This window comes from Planococcus citri, chromosome 2 (genome assembly GCF_950023065.1).
Source record: "Planococcus citri chromosome 2, ihPlaCitr1.1, whole genome shotgun sequence".
NCBI classification, from domain to species: domain Eukaryota; kingdom Metazoa; phylum Arthropoda; class Insecta; order Hemiptera; family Pseudococcidae; genus Planococcus; species Planococcus citri.
In genome coordinates, this window is record NC_088678.1 from 16,891,163 (window position 1) to 16,911,625 (window position 20,463).

Here is a 20,463-nt window from a genome sequence, read left to right on the forward strand (position 1 = left end):
CAGATTTATGCCTACGAGGGTATGGACAAAATATTGCGTTGTCCATTTTACCCTCGTAGAAGATGATCAGCCTATAGGCTTCTTCTTTACGCTGAATGTTTGTATGTATATGTAAAAAAAAATTATAAGCAACCTATTAAGTTGGTAAAAAAGGTAGACGACGCATTTGTATACGACTTATGACATATTTTTAATATAAAAGTAATCATGAACAACGAAAATAGCTATCGTACATTACAACTTTTACTCGTTCTTCTTGTTATCCTTTTTCACCGTTATGTAGGTCTTTGTTAAATCGTATAGCCAATATCCGGCGACCATTAGCCCCAGGAACCTGGGTGTTGGCCGGCCTTTTATTTGGATCGGTCTTCGTTCGGTCGCTGGCAAGTTAATCTTAAAGTCCCATTCTTTCGATCCTTCCTTTACTTTTTCTCCTTCTTTCGGCATCTAAGACAGAGAAAGGGGTAAGGGGGGAAAAGGAAAAACGAAAGGTTTTAGTTAATTTTGTCAGTTCATTATGACTTTACTTTTATTTGCTTATCTAAAGTTTTATGGTCCCATTTTATCCACTTTTTATGGTGAATATTTTGAATTAAGAAATAGGTAGGTTCGTATACCTATTTCTTTTATTTATGAAAAAATTGAATAAAAAACTCGATACAATATTCATATTGCGGCGAGATGACAGGTGCGATGTGGCGAGCATCGAACGAAGGGGGGAAGGGAAAATACTATTTACATAAGGACAATAAACGTTTGATAAGCAATCTACTCACGATTTTCAAATGCTACAGCAACGCCACGATTACGAAGTTCTGGATCCGATTTTAATAATGTTAGATTTTCCCTCATGACCACCAGACTGTATGGAATAATAACATACATACTAACCTACATTTACGAAGAGAGCTTATTCTGAGAATTAGGTATCGATTCAATTTCGCGTTCAGAATAAACAATCTTAATAAATAAAACACATAATAACAATATTAATAATTACCTATTAAAAGTCCCAATTGATTTAAATTGATGAAAATGTTGGAAGTGGACTTTTTTTTACCTACTTTCTGCCTGGGAAGGTCCAGTAACATCTTACCTTTGATAAAGCTCTACGTTCTAATGCAATTTTGGAAACGAATATATTATATGAGAAGCGATAACATTCGAAAAAAATTTACTGAAAAAAAAATGTACTACAAACTACGTTAAGGGGGTTCATCATCAATAAAAAAAAAATTTATATTAAAAATTAAGTCCTACACCTGCCTTCTCTTTTTTTTTTTATTTAAGCTCGGCGTTGTACTTTTGAGGGGGGTTGATCGTCATCACTGGGGTAGGGGGTGGACGTCGAAGGAGGAGGCCCCTGTGGGCTTCCTTCACTGGGGCTCCACTGTGAACCCAAATCAACAAGATTCCTACCACCAATTTACAACGCTGCCGTTGTCACTTCTTTCTGAAGCAACGTTACTTTCATCAGAGCCGATATCACTCTGATTGTTAATTGACTGAGAATTTCGCTCAGAGTTTGAGTCTGAGTGACCATGGTGGTGGTGGTGACATAGTTGGGTTTGTAAAGCCTTAAATACGATGGCTTTTTCTTTCTTGATTTGGTTGAGCTCAGCCTTAAGCTCTAAGTTTTCATCGCGCTGTTTAATAATCAATCTATCATTGTTCGCAATAGATCTTTGTAAGTTCGCATCACTGCTTGCCATTGGACGGGGCAGTAACTGCAGCGGCGGTAGTGCACGAGGCTGTAACATAATTCAGAAATAATTTAGTATGTACGAAAGTATTAAGTGTCATTTGATAATCAATTACATACTATTCTATTTTCCAGATTGTTTATTACGAATATTTGCTCCCCCCCCCCACATAGCGTTGGAGGTAATCTCTGGATGCTTCATCGTGAACGAAGAAGGGGAGCCTACGTCCATGGAAATTATGTATTAACCGCAATATTACATCTTCCAACCTTCCATCGTGGTGGTCTCGTTCCGCTCGCACTACACCGCGGTCGGCCCCCGTTAGGTGCAACAGCTACGGGAAAACATCATCGTTTTTTTACAACTGTGATTGTAATGTAATTTTTTGAATTTAGAATACTTACAAAGACTTCAAAAGGGCGGTCCTCGGCGTAGTCGTTACGCTCAGGGTCCGCGTCGTTACGCTCAGTGGCGTAGGTGAAGTACGGACGATTTCGGTCATGTATCACCCTCCCGAGGTCCGCGTACCAGAATGGCCTCGAACTGGCCACACGGAAAAAAATATTCCTAGTAAAAATTACAAAAAAAAACTAGTAACTGTGGAATGGTCTCAAAAATAGTAAAATTTACCGTGAATATCATAATAATTACCACATTCTTGGTAGAAATTACTACATATTGTAATAATAGTTACTTTTACAAAAAGAAATAGTAAAATATACTATAGTGTTGGTAATTATTACTAACACTATAGTATATTTTACTATTTCTTTTTGTAAAAGTAACTATTATTACATGTAGTAATTTCTACCAAGAATGTGGTAATTATTACGATATTCATGGTAAATTTTACTATTTTTGAGACCATTCCACAGTTACTAGTTTTTTTTTGTAATTTTTACCATCACTCAACAAAGCAATTTATGATTAGGTGTACAATATGATGATGAACTAAACGAAAGATTGAAAATAGATTTTTTGAAACAGTCAAATTTCACTGTTAGGAGGGCAAAATGTCGTCACTGGGATAAACAGTGAAAAAAGTACTTCTTAAATCAGTTACTTACTTATTTAAAATTTTTTACTGCTCGACCACGTATGACTGTTCGATACAGTAAAAATACTTCAATTTTGACTAATTATTCCGTAAATAGTTCACATTTGACTGATGAGCAGTAAATATTTACTGAAAATCCAGTCAAAAACTAGGTACTAAAATGTGGTCAGATCCCACTAGCTGTTAAGGCAGTGAAATTTGACTGTTTCAAGTTTAGAGAGTACTATGGTAACCTATCACTTGCGCATACAAAAGTAGTTTAACCATATTACACAAACACGCATTGATATAAGAGTAAATGTGTAAGTAATAGGTACTTACAATATCTTTTAAACAACACACATCAAATAACTCAATAGTAGCTTTTAAACAACACGAGTCAAACAACTTGAAAAATGCATATTCACTATTAGGGTACTTTTCATTACTTAGAACAAAACGATGCACAAACATTGATATAAAAGACACTAAATAAGTAGTTGAATTGAGTTTAAAAAATGAACAGTAGTTTTTATAGTTTTAAACAACATGAGTCAAATAACTGAAATCACATTTTTCAATGTTTTCAGTTTTTCACCTCATGAAAATTACCACATAAATGGTAAATTTTACCATCTTAATAATAGAAATTACTTTGAAGAATAGTACTTTATACCTTTTACAAAAGTCAGTAGTAATAATTACCATATTCATGGTTAAATTTAATATTTCAGTAGTAATATGCACTTCATTCATAGTAGAATTTACCACATTCCTAGCATTATCTACTACTTTACATTGCACTTTTAACTACAGAGTTGGTAAATTCTACTACATAGTATTTTTTACTTCTAAAAATAGTAAAAAATACAATTCCGAATCGTAGTATCTGTTAGTTACTATGAAATATGGTAAAAAGTACTATTTTTGTGTTAAAAATTACCACAATTGTTGTAAAATTTACCACTTAAATGGTAAAAAATACAATTCCGTTTTTTCCGTGCAATCTGAACGTCCAACGTCCTTCTACTCCATCGTCATCGGGTGGATATCTGATCTGTATTTTATATCCTTTTCTTCTCACTATTTGGGCTGGTAAATAGCCTTTTTTTTGCCCAAAGTAGATGACTACCCACGCATTTACGTACAGCCACCGGAAACTATAAAAAACAAATGATATCATGTTCAACGTATCATTTCAAAACGCATGTACCTATCGGTGATGTATTTCTACCGTGTATTAGGTAAGATACATTTCGATTAGAAATTTCTAACGTTGATTACTAAAAAACATTGTCTAGAGGTACTTACTAAAGCTCAAAAAGGTCGTCGTCCATTATACTGTAAATTTTGCATTAATTTATACTCTGAATTTTGTAAGTTCTTCACCTTCTGAATTTAATACCTATGAACAACCCTTTTTCGAACTTTGAAAAAGTATCTAAAAGATACCTTTTTATTCCAAGTCCAAAAAGGGTACTAATAGACGTCTGTTAGTATCCTTTTTGGACTTTGAAAAAAAATCTATTTTTTTCAAAGCTCGAAAAAGGGTACCAATAGACGTCTATTAGTACCCTTTTTCGAACTTTGAAAAAATATCGCAAAAAATTCCTTTTTTATTCCAAGTCCAAAAAAGGGTACTAATAGACGTCTTTTACTACCCTTTTTCGAACTTTGAAAAAATATCTAAAAAATACCTTTTTATTCCAAGTCCAAAAAGGATACTAACAGACGTCTATTAGTACCCTTTTTGGACTTGGAATAAAAAGGTATCTTTTAGATACTTTTTCAAAGTTCGAAAAAGGGTAGTAAAAGATGTCTATTAGTACCCTTTTTCGAACTTTGAAAATAAAAAGGTATTTTTTAGATATTTTTTCAGTTCGAAAAAGGGTAGTAAAAGACGTCTATCAGTACCAAAGTGAACTATCATGTATACAGTGTACACGTTTGAAGACTCGTGAAAGAAAACATCATTTATCAATACGTATTTAAAATATTATCAATTACCAGAATCATCTGTATCCGAAACGTGTGAAGAATTCAAATGCTCAAGATCGTGTAGAAATATGTAAAAGTTACTTACGTAAAGCATGGTTTTCGCGTATTGTTCTTTTCCCTTCGGTAATCATCGTTATCTCGTCTTCCTCGTCCGTTCATTTTCAATTGTTATAAATAAAAAAAAACGAAAACAAAAAACTAAAAACTGAAATGAAATTTGATGAATGCGGTGAACACGCGACAATCAAGAAACACAGTACCTGCAGCTTACTTGTTGCATTTCTCGTTTGGGGTTGACAGGGACTGAGGAAACGACGGCGACGTCGAGCAGTCTGGTGGATCAGTACGTGGAGGCAGGGGTTGCAAATTTCAATCATTTTCAGGGACGTGGATTGCAAACATTTTTTCACTATGATATAGTCAAAAAATTGTTATTGCAGGTCGGGTGTATGTGGCCGACGTTGCGCCTTATTGTCCAGTTTTGATCGTCTTCATCATTCCGGAACACTTTAAAAGAGAATTCGACCGCGCTCACTCTAACTTTGTTTATTTAAAAATTTTTTTAATGAATTCGTTTAATATAAGAAGTAAATTTCACGTAATTTAAATAAAATACCAAAAGCATATACACGAGAAGAATTCATAGAGATGTTTTTTGCCATGCAAAAAAGCTACTGTGTTTCTTGTTGACTTTTGTTCAGGAATATTTATTGCCGCCGGTAGCGGTTGGATTAATGAAACCGCAGGAATTTTACTTCTTAATTTCCATTATTATTAAAAATTGAAATAATAAGTTTTCTATTAGATATGTAAATACGTACCTATTTGCTAAGTACATACTTACGTAAATGCGGTTATTATCGCCGTCTTCAATTTCTGTACAATTCTCCGGAATGTTCTTGTTTTCTAGACTATGAATTAGAGTTTTGTTAAATTCGTCGAAGTAAGTTTATTTTCAAAATATTAAAAATTCAGATGGTGGCTGAGGGGTCCGGAGTCAACAATTTTTGTCGGATTACTTTTTTGCGATGAGAAAGGCTGGGCTTGGACTAACAAGATATTTCAATAGAAGGTCGTTTACGATTTCGATCATTCGGTTATCCCATCCAGTGATGAAGAAATCATCGACGTAAATGATTGAAAATCAACTTGAGCATCCTGAAATAATTTGGTTGAGATGCTACCAAAAAACCAGACTCCATGAGTGCTGGTCAAATTGAATTTTTGACCTATATGTAAATTCCAGACAAAGAGGAAAAAATCAAATTTTCGAAAAAGTTATTTATAACGAGTGTTTTTTTTCTCAACAAGGTGTCATCTGGTGTGTCCGTACTTGGTACTTAAATTTTATGATCACCCAACTCGGAAACAATTGCAAATTGACCTTTTTGATTTTTCCAGCGAGTTTTAAAATTTCTTCAAAAATTCTAAATCGCTCTGGAAGAATCAAAAACGCGTTTAGATAGACCAGAAGATATCTCATTGAAAAAACTGCCGGTTGCATATCTACCTTTTTTTTTTTTGTTGAATATAAATTTGATTTTTTTTACAATTTTTCTGGAATTAATAAATTGGTGAAAAATTCACTCTTGAAACTCACACGCCTGGATTTTTGTGGTAATCACCTAAAACCGTAAAACAATTGAGAATGTCCCCAATATAAGCAACAGATTAAAGTTGAAGGAGCTAATAAAGTACACTTTGGTCTTTCCGTTGAAATTTGAAATTTCTGGAGATGATTGAAAAATCGCCTCGGAGGCTCCAGAATGAAGTGACGGGGAAGTATACTGAGAAACAGCTCTTCAATCGAAATTCGTCCCTCCATGGCACATATACCACAGTTTCTGCCTCCAGCTGTTTCTTCGTCACTAATCCAGGGTTGGACCAGTTTAAATAATCGACAGCCTGAGACGATACCAACGAGTGTGGCAATCTAGAATCGTAAATAATTTTGATAGGCTGTCCACGTACCTTGCCTATGATCGTAAAAGGCCAAGCGAGAGCGTCACGTAGGCTGATGTAACTCCAAATTGGAATGTGTGGGAGTTGAATTACTTACCCAGGGCTTTCCACTCACAGATGTCCTGTTCCCAAGTGTCACTGCAACATGTGACTAACTATCACAAAGATTCGATTTTGACAGATGTCTGGCAAAACTCAATCTTCAATAAAACCCATAAACATTCACTAACATTTGGAGCACAAACAGTTATTTGTGTTTAACCGTCTGTTTCTCGATGGAAAATAACACTTTAACAGTGAAAAGAGAGTCAGTGAATTGAGAGTCAGTGAATTGAATCAAATCTTAAGAATAGAACATATGAAATAAAATAAAATAAAGCAAATTTTGAATTTGAATTTAAATTTAAAATAAACAAGAACCGGATAAAAATCAAATTAAAAGATAAATGAAGAAACAAATAAATAAATGATAATAATAAAAAAAAACTCCTTAATTGTAACTATTTACATTCGCGATCATCCTTAATCTATTCTATAACAAATTTGATTTTTATGGCCGACTTTTTCAACCTGTTTCGGTTGTCGGCATATAAATCTTGTACATCCATTGTAAGAACAAGGTGTAATAAATGCTCCGAGTCTGAGGTGCTTAATTTGTCTGTTTTCACCAGTTCAAAATTGTCCTCCATTCGATAAAGACTGATGAGCGAGTGCCAGAATTTTTTGATGTCTAACGGAATGAGTTTAAGAAGGCGGATTGGCACAATAGTAGGATGAAGTCAGGATTATGCCACAAGTTAGCACCTTCATACAGACCTCCCAACATCTTTTGCTCATTAGACACTAGACCTGAGACGAAAACTTTCCCAAGAATTTTTTGAGATGCTAGAAAACTGAGTGAAGAGAGAGATTCTTTCCATCATTATGATAATCTGACTCTCAATTGCCGTTGGGAGGTTGTTCTTGAAATGGCTGATAGCACATATCCAAGAATCTATGGAAAATTGGCCAGCTGCAAGAATCGGATCATTTTTTGAATTGGCTGGCTCTTTCATGGATTCGATAATCCAGTCTTTAGTTTCCTTTGTGAAGGTGATTTTGTTTATCTCAGCAGTTAGATCCATTTTAGGGTATTTTGACTTAGAATACTCAATCATTTTCCAGAATTTTTCTCAGTGTACATGTTTTTTGAAAGTGGGATTGAATTTTCCAAAGTTGGAATCGATTCTGTATCGAACGATTTTTTTTTTGGAAGATGTACATATGTGGTCTAATATTGAACCACTCTTTGTAGGATTTTTTGAGATTTGAACGTAGGTACTTACGTGTAACGTTGCGTAATTTTAAGCAATACACGAGTGAATTTTCGACGGGTTTATTTACGATAAGGATGTTTTTGATTCACAAGTTGAACCATAACACGTAATTTGAATTCCTAGCACCGAATGTGAAAAGGAATTGGATTAGATTTGGAAACTTACACAAACATAAAGTAATTGAAAGAGAGGAAGAAAAGTCTTCAAGTACTTGCCAGTACGTTCAACTTTTTTGAAAATATTTTGATCGCAGTTTTGATTTTTTAATCACATGCCATATGCAATAGTCAAGAAAGGTGTGAAAGTGCGCAGTGCGGAAACAAACTGCAACTCTTGTATTCAATGAGTTTATCGATATTTGGCTTAATTCCCTAACGAACATCTTAAGTTCGGTTTTTTGATCAAAAAATGAAAATAAAATTCAAAAAAATGAAAAATTTTCTGCACTGAGAAAAATTTTTTTAGTATAAATGATCATAATTTATAGTAAATGTGCTCCAGTTTTGGAATTATAGTCGAAATTACTATAACTATAGTAAATGAAAATACTATATGTATGGTAATATTTACTATATTATAGAATTTTTTATTATAATTATAGTATTTCATTTACTATAGTTATAGTAATTTCGACTATAATTCCAAAACTGGAGAACGTTTACTATAAATTTATTGTAACTTATACCATACATTTTTCTCAGTGTGTTTGTGGGAAAATTTTACCGACTTTTCCCTCAAATCCGAGTTTTATCTGACTTTTTTTGAAACCAAGGAAGAAAATCATTCTACTTTCTGACCTTATGTCAGGGTTTTGGCCTACAAAATGATATACAAGATATGAATTGAAATAATCAAATAAGAACACCACTCCTTCAAAGTTACTGGGTATGCCCATTGCCCATTCTGTAATTGAACAGTTTCTGTTGTAGGTACTGCAAGATAATATTATGGTGCATTTTTAAATGCATATACCATACTCACCTGTGAATTACGTCGTATATCAGATTTTTCGTTCCTCTACTTTTCAATTTTGCGTACACGGCATTGATTTCTGGTTAATTTTGAAACTAGAATCAAGGGTCACATACTTACCCAAAGGAAGCGGAGTGTTTGATTGGACGAGACGATTTATGAAAATAGATGTATAAGATTTATATTTCAGCTGTTAGCCTTGACATTTGAACATAGGAAATATTATAAAATTGATTAACTTTATTTTTTTCCATTTTCTAAGCTGATCAACGAGAAAGATAGCCGTTGGTGTTGGTAGGAGGACTTTTGTTGGGACTCTAACCTTGATCCCTGCATGATTTTCCAATGAGTATACTTCAAATTTTTAATCGAAATTTTTCTAGAAGAATTTTCCAAATTTTCATTTTAGTCGTTCCAAAATTATTTTAAAAAAATCAAATATTTCGATTTGTTTTTCAGAGTTTTTCATTAAAAAAAAAAAATTCAAAGATTTTGTCCTTTTTTATTTTTATTTGGACAGCATTTCAATATTTTCATCTTATCATACTGTCCTATTCTTGTTAAAATACCTGAAAAAATATTGGAAAGTTGACATTTATTGACTAAATCCTGTTTTTTTAAATTAATTTTTGATCTCAAATGCCATTTTTATGTCTAAATATTGGAATGCTTACGATGGTTACAGTAATATTTCACTTAAGTAATTTTGATTCAAGATGAAAAATTTTTCACATTATTTAGATTCAGGTGAAATTTATTTTTCGTAAATAAAACAAAGTTTTGAATTTTTGAAATTTCAAGTTCGACATACATTTCTGCAGCTTGAAGCGCATATTGTTCAAATTTTCCAACGTTAACACCATAATTTATTGGTCCTAGTAATGTACCTACCAAACGTCTTGACCAGTTCATCCAGGCCTGTTATTTCAGCTGTTGGTTAGGAAATTTTAAAAGGATCTTCTCGCAGTATTCCCATCATTTGTGGTTCCTTTACCTGTTCAACTAATTGAGAAAAAGTAGAAAAATATTTCCACGTTGGGTTTTTCCTTTTTAGGATATTCTAGTTTGGTCTCCATTACTTTTTTGTCATTTTTATCGGTGATGTAGAGAAGAAAAGTTGATTATTGATGTTACCACTAAAGTACTAATGTACACAGATTTTGAACTTGGGGCGTAAAGCGCATTTGGGGTTGGATTCGAACCGGAATTTGGTCCAGCCCCAGACTCATCATCATCATCTTCGGATTCATTATCAAACTTGGATGATATGGCTTTACTACTCATTCGATTACCTACATTTTACGCAATTGTGCGTAACAATATGATAATTGTTGAATTCAATAATCCAGGAATCCTGAGGCGTAATATCTGTGTATAAATGAAAGATGATGAGCTTTCGATGACATTTTTCTTTTGGCTTCTTGGCATCTACATATTTGATATAACAAATGGAAACAACCAAGATACATTAGGTGTAGTGTGGTTGGGTTTGGGTCATAGCGATTGAATCGTTATATTTAATTTTTCAAAAAACGTATACTTACTTATTACTTTAGTTGCCACAAACATACACGCTTTGAAACCTTGAAATCCTAAAATCGTACTAGGGTGGTCCTTGATAACATGACAAAATTCTGCTCCCAGCCCTCAAAGTGATGACCTCTGGTGAGAAAATAATTCCATATTTTTCATTTTTTCCATTTTTGAAAAACTCTGGCTGCGGTAGGCCATTCAATTTTCAAAAAATTGAAAAAATCCAACTTCGAAGCAAAATTTTCAAAATTCAGAAAAGTCTTTTTTGAGTAAAATGAACTCTTCAGAATGGCCCAAAAGTAGGTCTAGGTACTAGTCGTTAATGTGTGAAAGTTGAATTACTTGCCTAAACGAATAGTTACTTGTGAATTATTATATCTATGATCTTAGTCTTTCTGCTGATTTTATTTATATTAGAAATGTGCATTTCAGCTGAGCAATTTTGAATTGATTCATGAGACCGCTGCTGTGACATTTATATGGTTCAAGTCAGGTATTAAATAGTATATTACAACACAGTAGACGAAAGTGAATGATTTCTTGTCGAGTGCGAAGATTGGCGGAACGAGCCGAAGGCGAGTGGAGCCAACGCATGAAACAAGAATTCATTCACTTTTGACTACTATCTTGTAAGATATTTTTCATTATAAATGCTACGAAAAAATATAGCATTTTACTCCTGTTTACACACCGCGAAAATTTTTTCCTACTGTGATTGAAAAAATTCCTCTTTCCATCCCTAGGGATGGAAAAGAAACTCTCTTCCATCACACTGTGACGGAAAAGAATTTACATTGACTATGTTCTAAATTCTTTTCCGTCACAGTGTGATGGAAAAGAATACAGTGTGATGGAAAAGAATTCTTTCGGAAAAGAATTCACATTGACTAATAGTTATATTGTAAATTCTTTTCCATCACAGTGTGACGGAAAAGAATTTCTTTTCCATCCCTAGAGATGGAAAGAGGAATTTTTTCAATCACAGTAGGAAAAAGTGTATTTTCACGGTGTGTAAACGGGGGTAAAATGCTACATTTTCGTAGCTTTGTAGTGGGAGAAAATTTTTTTCATCTCAAGAGTTTCATAATTAAAAGGTAAGCTCACGTCTTCGTAAGTACCATCAAACAGCAAATTGTTGCTCCACTTTATGAGTTAACATGCGATGATGTACCTTTAGAATGGGGTCCTCGACAGGACGAAGCCATTGAACAATTACGAAGAGAATATTGCAAGGATTACATTATGGTTTCCAAATTGAATTACCGATTTCTCGTTCACATCATTTCCAGATTTACAATATATGGAATCAAAATCCTTATCATAAAGAAAATTAATCTTCAAAAGTTCATCTCGACCAGGAGGTTGAGGATTTTGAGACTTTTGCAAGAAAAAATAGGGTCAGTTGGTATGCAATTTCAGCGTGAATACTCGGGTGAGAGTAAAAATTTCCCTTTTTGTCTTTATAAACAGGGCTCGCTCTGTCCGGGTATAATATAAAGAATACTCCTAAATAGGGAACTGAAATAAATGGAGTAAACTTACTCAAATAATATCAAACACTTCTCATGAAAAACACAAAATCGCTACGAAAAATTAAATTGCCAGTACACACTACGTCTCTGTTCAACGCATGAGAAGCAATAGTCGGGGTAGGATGGTTTGTAAAAGGCAATTAGTTCTGAGTAAATTGTCACGAAAATATTGCGCTTTTCAGGTCGATGGTCGAGTATACCAATTCATTAGACTCCCATATGGATTAAAAATCTCCTCAGCGCTATTCTGAGGTCATTGGGTAGTTGTTCCATTGCTTCGTAGCTCAGGGATGACGTAGTTGACGTATCAAATTTGGGTGCGTGATTCTTAGAATCGCAGTAGCCCACGGGCTCGCCCGAGAACCGATTCGACACACTCATTATCGATTTAATACCAATTTGCAGCACGGTAAATTTGCCGGACTTACCGCTGACTCCCCAATCGACCATTCATCGTTTGATCATCTAATCACTTTATAGCTAAACGTTTTACGATCCATTATCACAATGGTAAACATTTGTTAATGTTCAATAATCCCGATCAAACGTTTGTTCCAGTGGTTCCAGTCGAGATATTCAAGGATTTAGTAACGTTTTGAAATTTTCTCCCCCCACAGCATGTATAATGAAAATAAACTTTTTCAGCTCGAATAAAAAATTATTGCTATTTTTCGACTCGTATTGCTGGCCTGGTTTCAAGACTGGACTTTCGTTTTTTCAAGCAACGATTTTAAAAATCGATTGAAGTGAGTTTAAAATAATCTGACGTCATGAGACTAAACTAATTACAACATCAAGATCATGATATAGAAAAGAGGTTTTTCGATTTTATGGTCAGTTTAAAGTGATTAGGTCAGTTGAAAATTTCGCGTGGCACGTAGGTCTCGAAATTACGAGTACCTAGTTAGTTACATTTTTTCTACCTTCCTTTTCTTTAATATCATTCGGAAATTTTTGCAAAAGTACACTTTGTGGTCCAGTCAACTTTGTTTGTTGAAAAGTGAGAAATAAAGAACCTGAAAAGTGCATTAGGATTGTGAGCTCGTCCACGCCAGTAATCATGAAGATGGACATGTGTACATATACCTAGTTGTAAAATTGTATGTACATATCTTTAATCCAAAGTTCATCCCGATGGACTTCTACTGTGCTCATCTCAGATCACAGATTGTTACTGCCAAACAGCTTTCCATTTCGATGGGAAAAATCACTCATCAGCGTCGTCTCACTGATGACGCAAACCCATCAGTCGTCCAAATCACTCCAAACAAATAATTTCCAGACCCGATGTAGATATTTAAACTTGACCTTGAAAAGGTTTTTCTCACGAGCAACATAGTTGCTAAAAAAAATACGAGTAGGTAATTCGCAACATCTCTACCCCATTCTACCCATCATCATCGAACTAATCACTTTGAAATGATCGAATTCGAAATAGGTACCTAATGATAAACCAGCATTTTTTTTCTTACCTATATAGTATAGTATAATGATCATTATATTTGTATATTTCGAATAATCTTAACGAGCTTTTTAAACGCTTACCAGTATTTGTAATTTCAACTCGAACCGCATTATACGTCAGAGAGTGCGGGTTACCGGTTTCTTTCATTATCAAAACCTCTATGGCCTTCCTACCATATTTTAACACACCGGAAGATTTATAAGAAGAAAACCGAGTAGCGAATGTTTCATTCGTCTGTTCTATAGTTGAAATTTTTTCAACCCCTCGGTTGTAAAATAATTCAAAGTACATTACCTATCTATGCGAATTCGTTACTGGTGCTAGTTTCTCGTTTTTCACTTTCGTTTGTTTTTTTATTCACTCTCGTCACCTACTCACCTAATTATTTTTAGTCGAAAATGTGCACGAGGTATTTGAGTTCGCGTAATTTAATTCTTCTATGTGTTTTGATCGCCGTTGGCAATGTACAGTGCAAAAGATCTTCGAAAATACGTAAGTGTGTGTTTAATAATTCGTACCAGACATTGAAACTTATTCGTATTAGGCAAATATACGTACGAATGTCAACTCGAGTATTTAAAGTACATATTTGATCGTGTTGACTTGGTATTTCAAGTTCATTAACATTTATTTTTTATTCATAAGTTGCTCGTTTCGTCAGTTTGTGTAGAATTTTACGTTATTTTTGGGCGTAAATTCGGTCTAGCTCGTTGTCTATTTGATTGATATAGAGTTTTCATGATTTAGGAGACATCTCGTATTTTTAAAAAAAAAATTTATTATTTTTATCGAATTTGAAACATTTTATCTCTGGAATTGAAGGGTTCCATGGAAAAGGGGCCTTAGTCAATTTTTTTTTGTTTTTCTAATTTTTACGAAGTCTGAATATAGGTACTTAAATTTTTTTTATCAACTCCACACATTTGAAGTGTTCTTCCATGAAAAAAAAAAAAAAACGAATTGGAAAATGTTGCTTTTAGAAAAAATTGTTAAGTCTATTTGAACTTGTAAAAAATTAGTAAAAAAAAATTAAAATTGACGAAGGCCTCTTTTTCATGAAGCCCCTAAATTAAGGGAACATGATACTTACTTGTTTTGCAATTTTACTTTGGCGAAAAAAATTGAGTTGCCAGTGAATCTGTTGAGCACGATTCCCTCAAAAATTTAAAGTGAACCCAACCGAAAATTTTTATATTGTTTCTATTTCGTTGGCATATCTTTTCAGAGACCATTTATCTCATTTGAGAAAAATGCTCGCGTGCATTTTTAGCCATTTTCGAATTTTTTGGGCATTTTCTTTTGAAAATTCAGTAGTTCCCAAAATTGAAAATGGTTGTTGGTAAATGAAATCATGAGATCCGGCGAAAAGTTCCAATTATTCCATGATAGGTAGATAGATATATTTAGGTACCATTTTCAAATTTGATTTGTTACGAAATGAAAATCGAGGCACCCAAATTGTGTCTTTGAGAAGGAAAAAAATTCCTTAGATAATTTATTTGACAAATACTCGAGTACTTACTTACCTAATAAAATTAAAGAATTTATTGCAACATCAAACGATGTAAATTAGTACAATTTATCTGCTTTGGAATGAACACCTATCTGACGCAGGTAAATTGTTTTTTTTCCAACTTCATACCAAAGCATATTATACCCAATTAAAACATATGAATTTTTTTAACGCATGCATTAATTATTTTATTATTATACAAGGAGCCCCTAAAAATTTGAAAAAAATTCCACGCAGTAAAGAAAATTCTGCTTCGCTAAAAATTATGCTCCATATTACGATAAATCAAGACCTCCAGAATGACACACGTGAAAAATTTATCGTCGATTTTCACATCCCATCGACGATTTTTTTCTCAATTACCAAAGATAATACGAGTAATTACAACAATTAAGCAAAACGTTTCACTTTTTCTCGTGTCATTCATAATTCGTGAATTTTAGTTTACATTTGAAAAATTCTCAAATCGCCGAGAAAATCTTTTATCTCGCAGGTTTTTCCGTCAATTGTAATTTTCTCGGTATAATAATAGAGTAATAAAAAAATGAAAAAACCGGCTCTTCCGCGCGAAAACTGGTTTAATTACTCACACTCGAAAGAGCAAAATTCACTCGAATTATTATTTCATCTGAAGTAGAAGTACACCACCGTAGGTAGCTAATTCACGCCATTGATCTATACTCTGTTGGGTATTGTTTTGACCAATTGTACAAACCTGTAGTATTAGTATCTTGTGAGTTGGAATATTCCGTTCTCGATTTGGTGGTGTTTTTTTCGCAAGTGGCGTTATTATTCGTACGTAGATACCTGCTATTGTTTAATGATACTCGTCCTATTATTAAAGAAATTGTAATTACGAGATGAAAAATTTGTCTTATACGAATTCAACGTGTGCTCGTAACAAAACACAAGGTATGACGTAGATGCAGATACATACCTAGACCTATATATTGCATTACAGCATATACATACTATAACCTAATGTTGAGGTATTTTTGAAACCACCTGTCAGCAAAAATTCGAAATTTTCTAAAATTACCACGAAACGAATTATAAACGTCGGTGATCGACTAATTAGCTGACGAAACGAGTTTCTCAAGAGGATGCGATTAATTTATCAAATGTATTCTCTTTCGCAGCCGATGATATTCATTTGTGCAAGAAAGATGATCCCGAATTGAATAAATGTCTGGGTGAGCTATTTGAAAGTTTGAGACCCAAATTGGCAACAGGTATTCCTGAAATTGGATTGCCCCCGATGGATCCTTTAGTCTTACAAGAGGTGGTTATATTCCGCGGTGGTTCTGGTCAAATGAAAGCCATCGGGCACGACATTAAAATCTCCGGAATCAGCAACTTCAAAACGAACTATATCAAGTAATTATTGCTCTGGTTCATTTTTTTTTTTACAGTGATACCGCCATATACTGAAATTTTGAGTAAAAATACTTACAAATACTTAATAAATATTACTTAATCACTTCGCTTTCAGAGCTGATGTTGACAATTTGGAAATAGACGTGAGCGTATTCTTCCCATATCTCAGATATGAAGGACAATACGACGTGAACGCTAGATTCGTAAATATCCCAGTTAAAGGAAAAGGACCAATGAGAGGAAATGCCAGTGAGTAATCTGTATCTTTGATTAGACGAACACTGCATTCAGGGGGGGGGGCATTAGGTTCGATCTGATCAGCCCTATTTCAGCTGATCGGATTTGTTCAGCACTATGCACTGATCTCGATTGATGAAAATCGTAGGTACTGCTCCGAGGAAAGTGATAAGAGGATATGTATCACTGATCAGACCTGTTCAGTCTGTTGAAATATTTAGATCTTGTTAAATTATGTGGTTCATGTCAAATTCGAATATTCTGCTGATCCCATTTGATCGCTGATCACATCAAATTTCTAATTTAACAAGACCATATCAGATCCAATTATTGCCACTTGCGAAGTTATTTTAATATTCGAGCTCTTCCTAGACAATTTTTCACTTATCGCCCCTCGGCCCCTCGTCCTTCTGATTTTTAAATAGTTGAAGTGCTTTCAGTAGAAATACGTCACATACCGAGTTCATGAAGGTATATTTGCCTAAGCTCCTGACTACAGGGGCCACACTAGGCGCATTTAAATTTTTTTCCAAGTTTCACAATAAAAATTTTATTCTGATTCGTGATCAAAGGCGGAATCAAACAGTGTTTTCGTCTGACAAATTCGTCACAACACCAACTACCTTTGAATATAGCTTTGGCCACTTCATGGAATTTTCCTGCATACATGAAATATTACCTAGTGCCTAAAATTCAAATGAAAGTGAAAATCAAAGCACTAAAAAAATCACCAGGTCTTTGGAAGAGGATTTTCGCTATTCATTGCAAAAGCTTACTTTCACAAGCTATTACCGTAGATTTCTGAAGAAAAAATTTTTTTTCAAGACATTAATTTCAACTTTTACCTACACTTGTGCTTATAAGTATGAAAAATTGTAGATTTTCAAAAATTTTAAAATATATACAGGGTGTCCGGGGAATGTCTTCAGATTTGGATATAACGGAGTATGATTAGTAAAAAATGTAATAAAAACAAGTTGACTATTTTGAAAATTGAGGGGGCAAAGCAGTTCACGTTTTCTAAATGTATGAACCAAAATCTAATTCTGACCATGGGGATCGGTAGCACTTTGAAAAATGAACAAAATCATGACTTTTTGCCGAACTTGCGGATAAAAATGCTAAAAATAGGTTATTTTTAATTTCAAAAAATTCCTATAAAAAAGTGAATGCGGAAATTAATGCTACGTCAAAAAATAAACAAATTTTCTCTTCAACATTTTTTTTCTCACTCTAAAATTTAAAAAAGTTTTGGAATTCATAAATTTTCAATTTGCTTGAAATTTCATTAAATTGACAATTTTTGTGTTCCAAAAACTTTGAATTTTGGGGTAAGAAAAAAAATGTTCAGGAGAAAATTTGTTCATTTTTTGACGAATAGCACATATTCATTTCCGCATTCATTTTTTTTCATTGTGATTTTTTGAAATTAAATATCATTTGTAGCCCCTTCAATGTGCAAGTTGAACGAAAAGGTCATAATAGGTAATTTTGTTAATTTTTTAAAGTATGTACTACCGTTCCCGAGGGTCAAAATTGGATTTTGGATCTTGGATTTTGAAAAAGTATGTTGCTCCTTCAATTTCAAAGATAGGCCACACCTTCACATAATCTTTTTTCTTGGTCCTACCCGGTTGAATCCAAATCTTTTTCTTTCTCCAGTTAGTTTATCGAGGAATTTTTAAATTCTGTCTGCTACTTCGGTGGGTATTTTCTCGTCGTGCTGTAGTTCCTGGAAACCGCACTCGACATACATGTTTTTGTCGAGATGGTTGCACATACAAAATCATGAAAAACATAGTTCGAATCACAGATCACTGCTAAAAAAAGGGGGGGTGAGAATCAGCAGAGAGATTCAAAGCAATTTTTAAATCACTTTTGATTGAATATTTGCTCTATCAATGCTACTTGGTACCGTTTATTTTCTTGTCAGCAATTTTTAGTATTCGGCACGCCAAATCGTACCCCATCAGCATACCCACGAATCTGGTCACTGACCTCGTGGGCAGCCGAGAGGTAACGATTGACGGCCTCTCCTTAGTTGACGGATAGCGCAATAGGAAGTTCCATAATCCAGTTTTGTTTTCCTCAGGCATCTGTTTTCAACAAAAGAAAATGGGATGGGGGGGAACGAAAGACATATTTATTGATTCTATGGCTATATTTTGCTCAATTCGATTGTTATAAATGCAGTCTAAATTGGCTAAACATCGCAAAAATTGAGCAAAATATCATAAAAATCGCTCAAATGTCGAAAGAAATTTAGTACTTTGTTAAAAATTGTAAATTTGCTAAAAATACACGAAAAAAATGAAAAATGACCAAAAATTGAAATATCTACTTACCCCTCTCAAAATGTTGAAAAAATTGTCTCAAAGTAAAAAAAATATTGTGAATGTGATTCGTGATCTTTAACAGCAGTTATTATTCATAAATCACGAATGACGCCCAAAAAAATGATTCGGGTCACGAATGATGAATCACGTGTGAAAAAATGACTTGAATCAGGGCTTTTTTTTAATGTTCCCTGTTTCAAAATTTATAGAAAAGAAGCTTAAAGTGGCCACAACGACGATCTGTCCCACGCCAAAAAAAAACATATCCCTAAATCAGGTATTCCTGTTACAGCCGAAGTCAACGCTCAAGCCATCTTGAAAGGAAAATTTGTCGAAGTCGACGGAGAAAAATTCGTAGAATTCATTTCAGCTACGGTAGACGTAGATGTAAAAGACTACAGCGTTCGTGTAGAAAAATTATTCCCCGACAAGCAACTGAGTAAGTGAAAACCAACGCTTGTACATGTACATAGGTACTCGTATGTACTCACTTACCTACCTACCCAAAGTCGTAAAATCTTTTTACATTTGTTTATTACTTATTGGAACAAGTTTCATGTTCAAGTAATCTGTCATTCATATACGAGTACGAATCAGGAAACGCAACCGATTTGAAATATTAATACGTTTATAATTTATTTCACTTCAGATGACGCCATTAACGTATTGATAAATGATCGTAAACTACAATCGATGGCTACAGCGAAACCGATCGTTAATAAAGTAGCAGCTTCCATGATGTTGGAAATGGTGAATAGAATTGCCAAAAATCTCTCGTTCGATGAAGTTTTCGCATAAGTTTGGTCTCAGTTGATTTTACCGATATTTATTTTCAACTATTTTCCTTTTTATTTTGTGTATATATGTGTGTGTGTGTGTTTCATTTTTCAATCAATAAACGTTTTAAAAATTTAAACTCCCAATGACAATGCTGTCTAAACAGATACGTCAGAGGAGTTGCTTACTTGTATTTTACCAGGCTGCTGTGATGTGTGTTTTTCTACATACCTAATTGAATCTTATGAATAGGTCAATGAATCTCACTGTCTGAGTCTGTACCCCACTCCCCTTACCTATCGGATTTATTATGTGTATTCTTTCTCTTTTTACTAGGAGGTAGGTTAGAGCAACATTTTCTTTTGAATTTTCATCTGTGTGTGAGTCGTCTTTTTTGCAACTGTACAGCCTGTATGGTATGTACCTCAATGTCTGTTTTTAACTGCAGCTTCGGGTCCTTTTTGAGCCTTTGAGCTGATCAGAGCTTTCTGCCTCCTTCTAATAATATCGTAAGTTCATCATAGAAAATGAGCCGAATCTGTGTTTTCAATAAATTCTCCAAAAATAAATGAAATACAACGCCTAAGTACGGAAGGTTAACCTTACAATTTTCTTAGTATTTTTTTCAGTTTTGAGACCAGGTCTGGTGATAAATTGAGTGGATTTTTTTCTAATAAAAGAGAATAAATTGAGATGATACCTTCCC

The 20,463-nt window shown here is 34.0% G+C and overlaps 1 protein-coding gene across 1 annotated transcript; it reads left to right on the top strand.

Moving 5' to 3' along the window:
• The first annotated feature begins 13,707 nt into the window (after window positions 1-13,707).
• LOC135834808 (uncharacterized) lies at window positions 13,708-19,896 on the top strand. The gene is made up of 5 exons (XM_065348777.1): window positions 13,708-14,009; window positions 16,170-16,407; window positions 16,523-16,656; window positions 19,273-19,419; window positions 19,630-19,896. Exons 1-5 carry the CDS (start codon window positions 13,916-13,918, stop codon window positions 19,776-19,778), a joined length of 762 nt encoding a protein of 253 aa, XP_065204849.1. The 5' UTR covers window positions 13,708-13,915; the 3' UTR covers window positions 19,779-19,896.
• Window positions 19,897-20,463: the final 567 nt, after the last annotated feature.

Bases quoted from the DNA above. Each gene is read 5' to 3' on its own strand.
- LOC135834808 (XM_065348777.1), top strand. From the start codon at position 13,916: ATGTGCACGAGGTATTTGAGTTCGCGTAATTTAATTCTTCTATGTGTT. The intron at 14,010-16,169 runs GTAAGTGTGTGT...TCTCTTTCGCAG, and splicing joins CAAAAGATCTTCGAAAATAC to CCGATGATATTCATTTGTGC. The intron at 16,657-19,272 runs GTGAGTAATCTG...TTCCTGTTACAG, and splicing joins ACCAATGAGAGGAAATGCCA to CCGAAGTCAACGCTCAAGCC.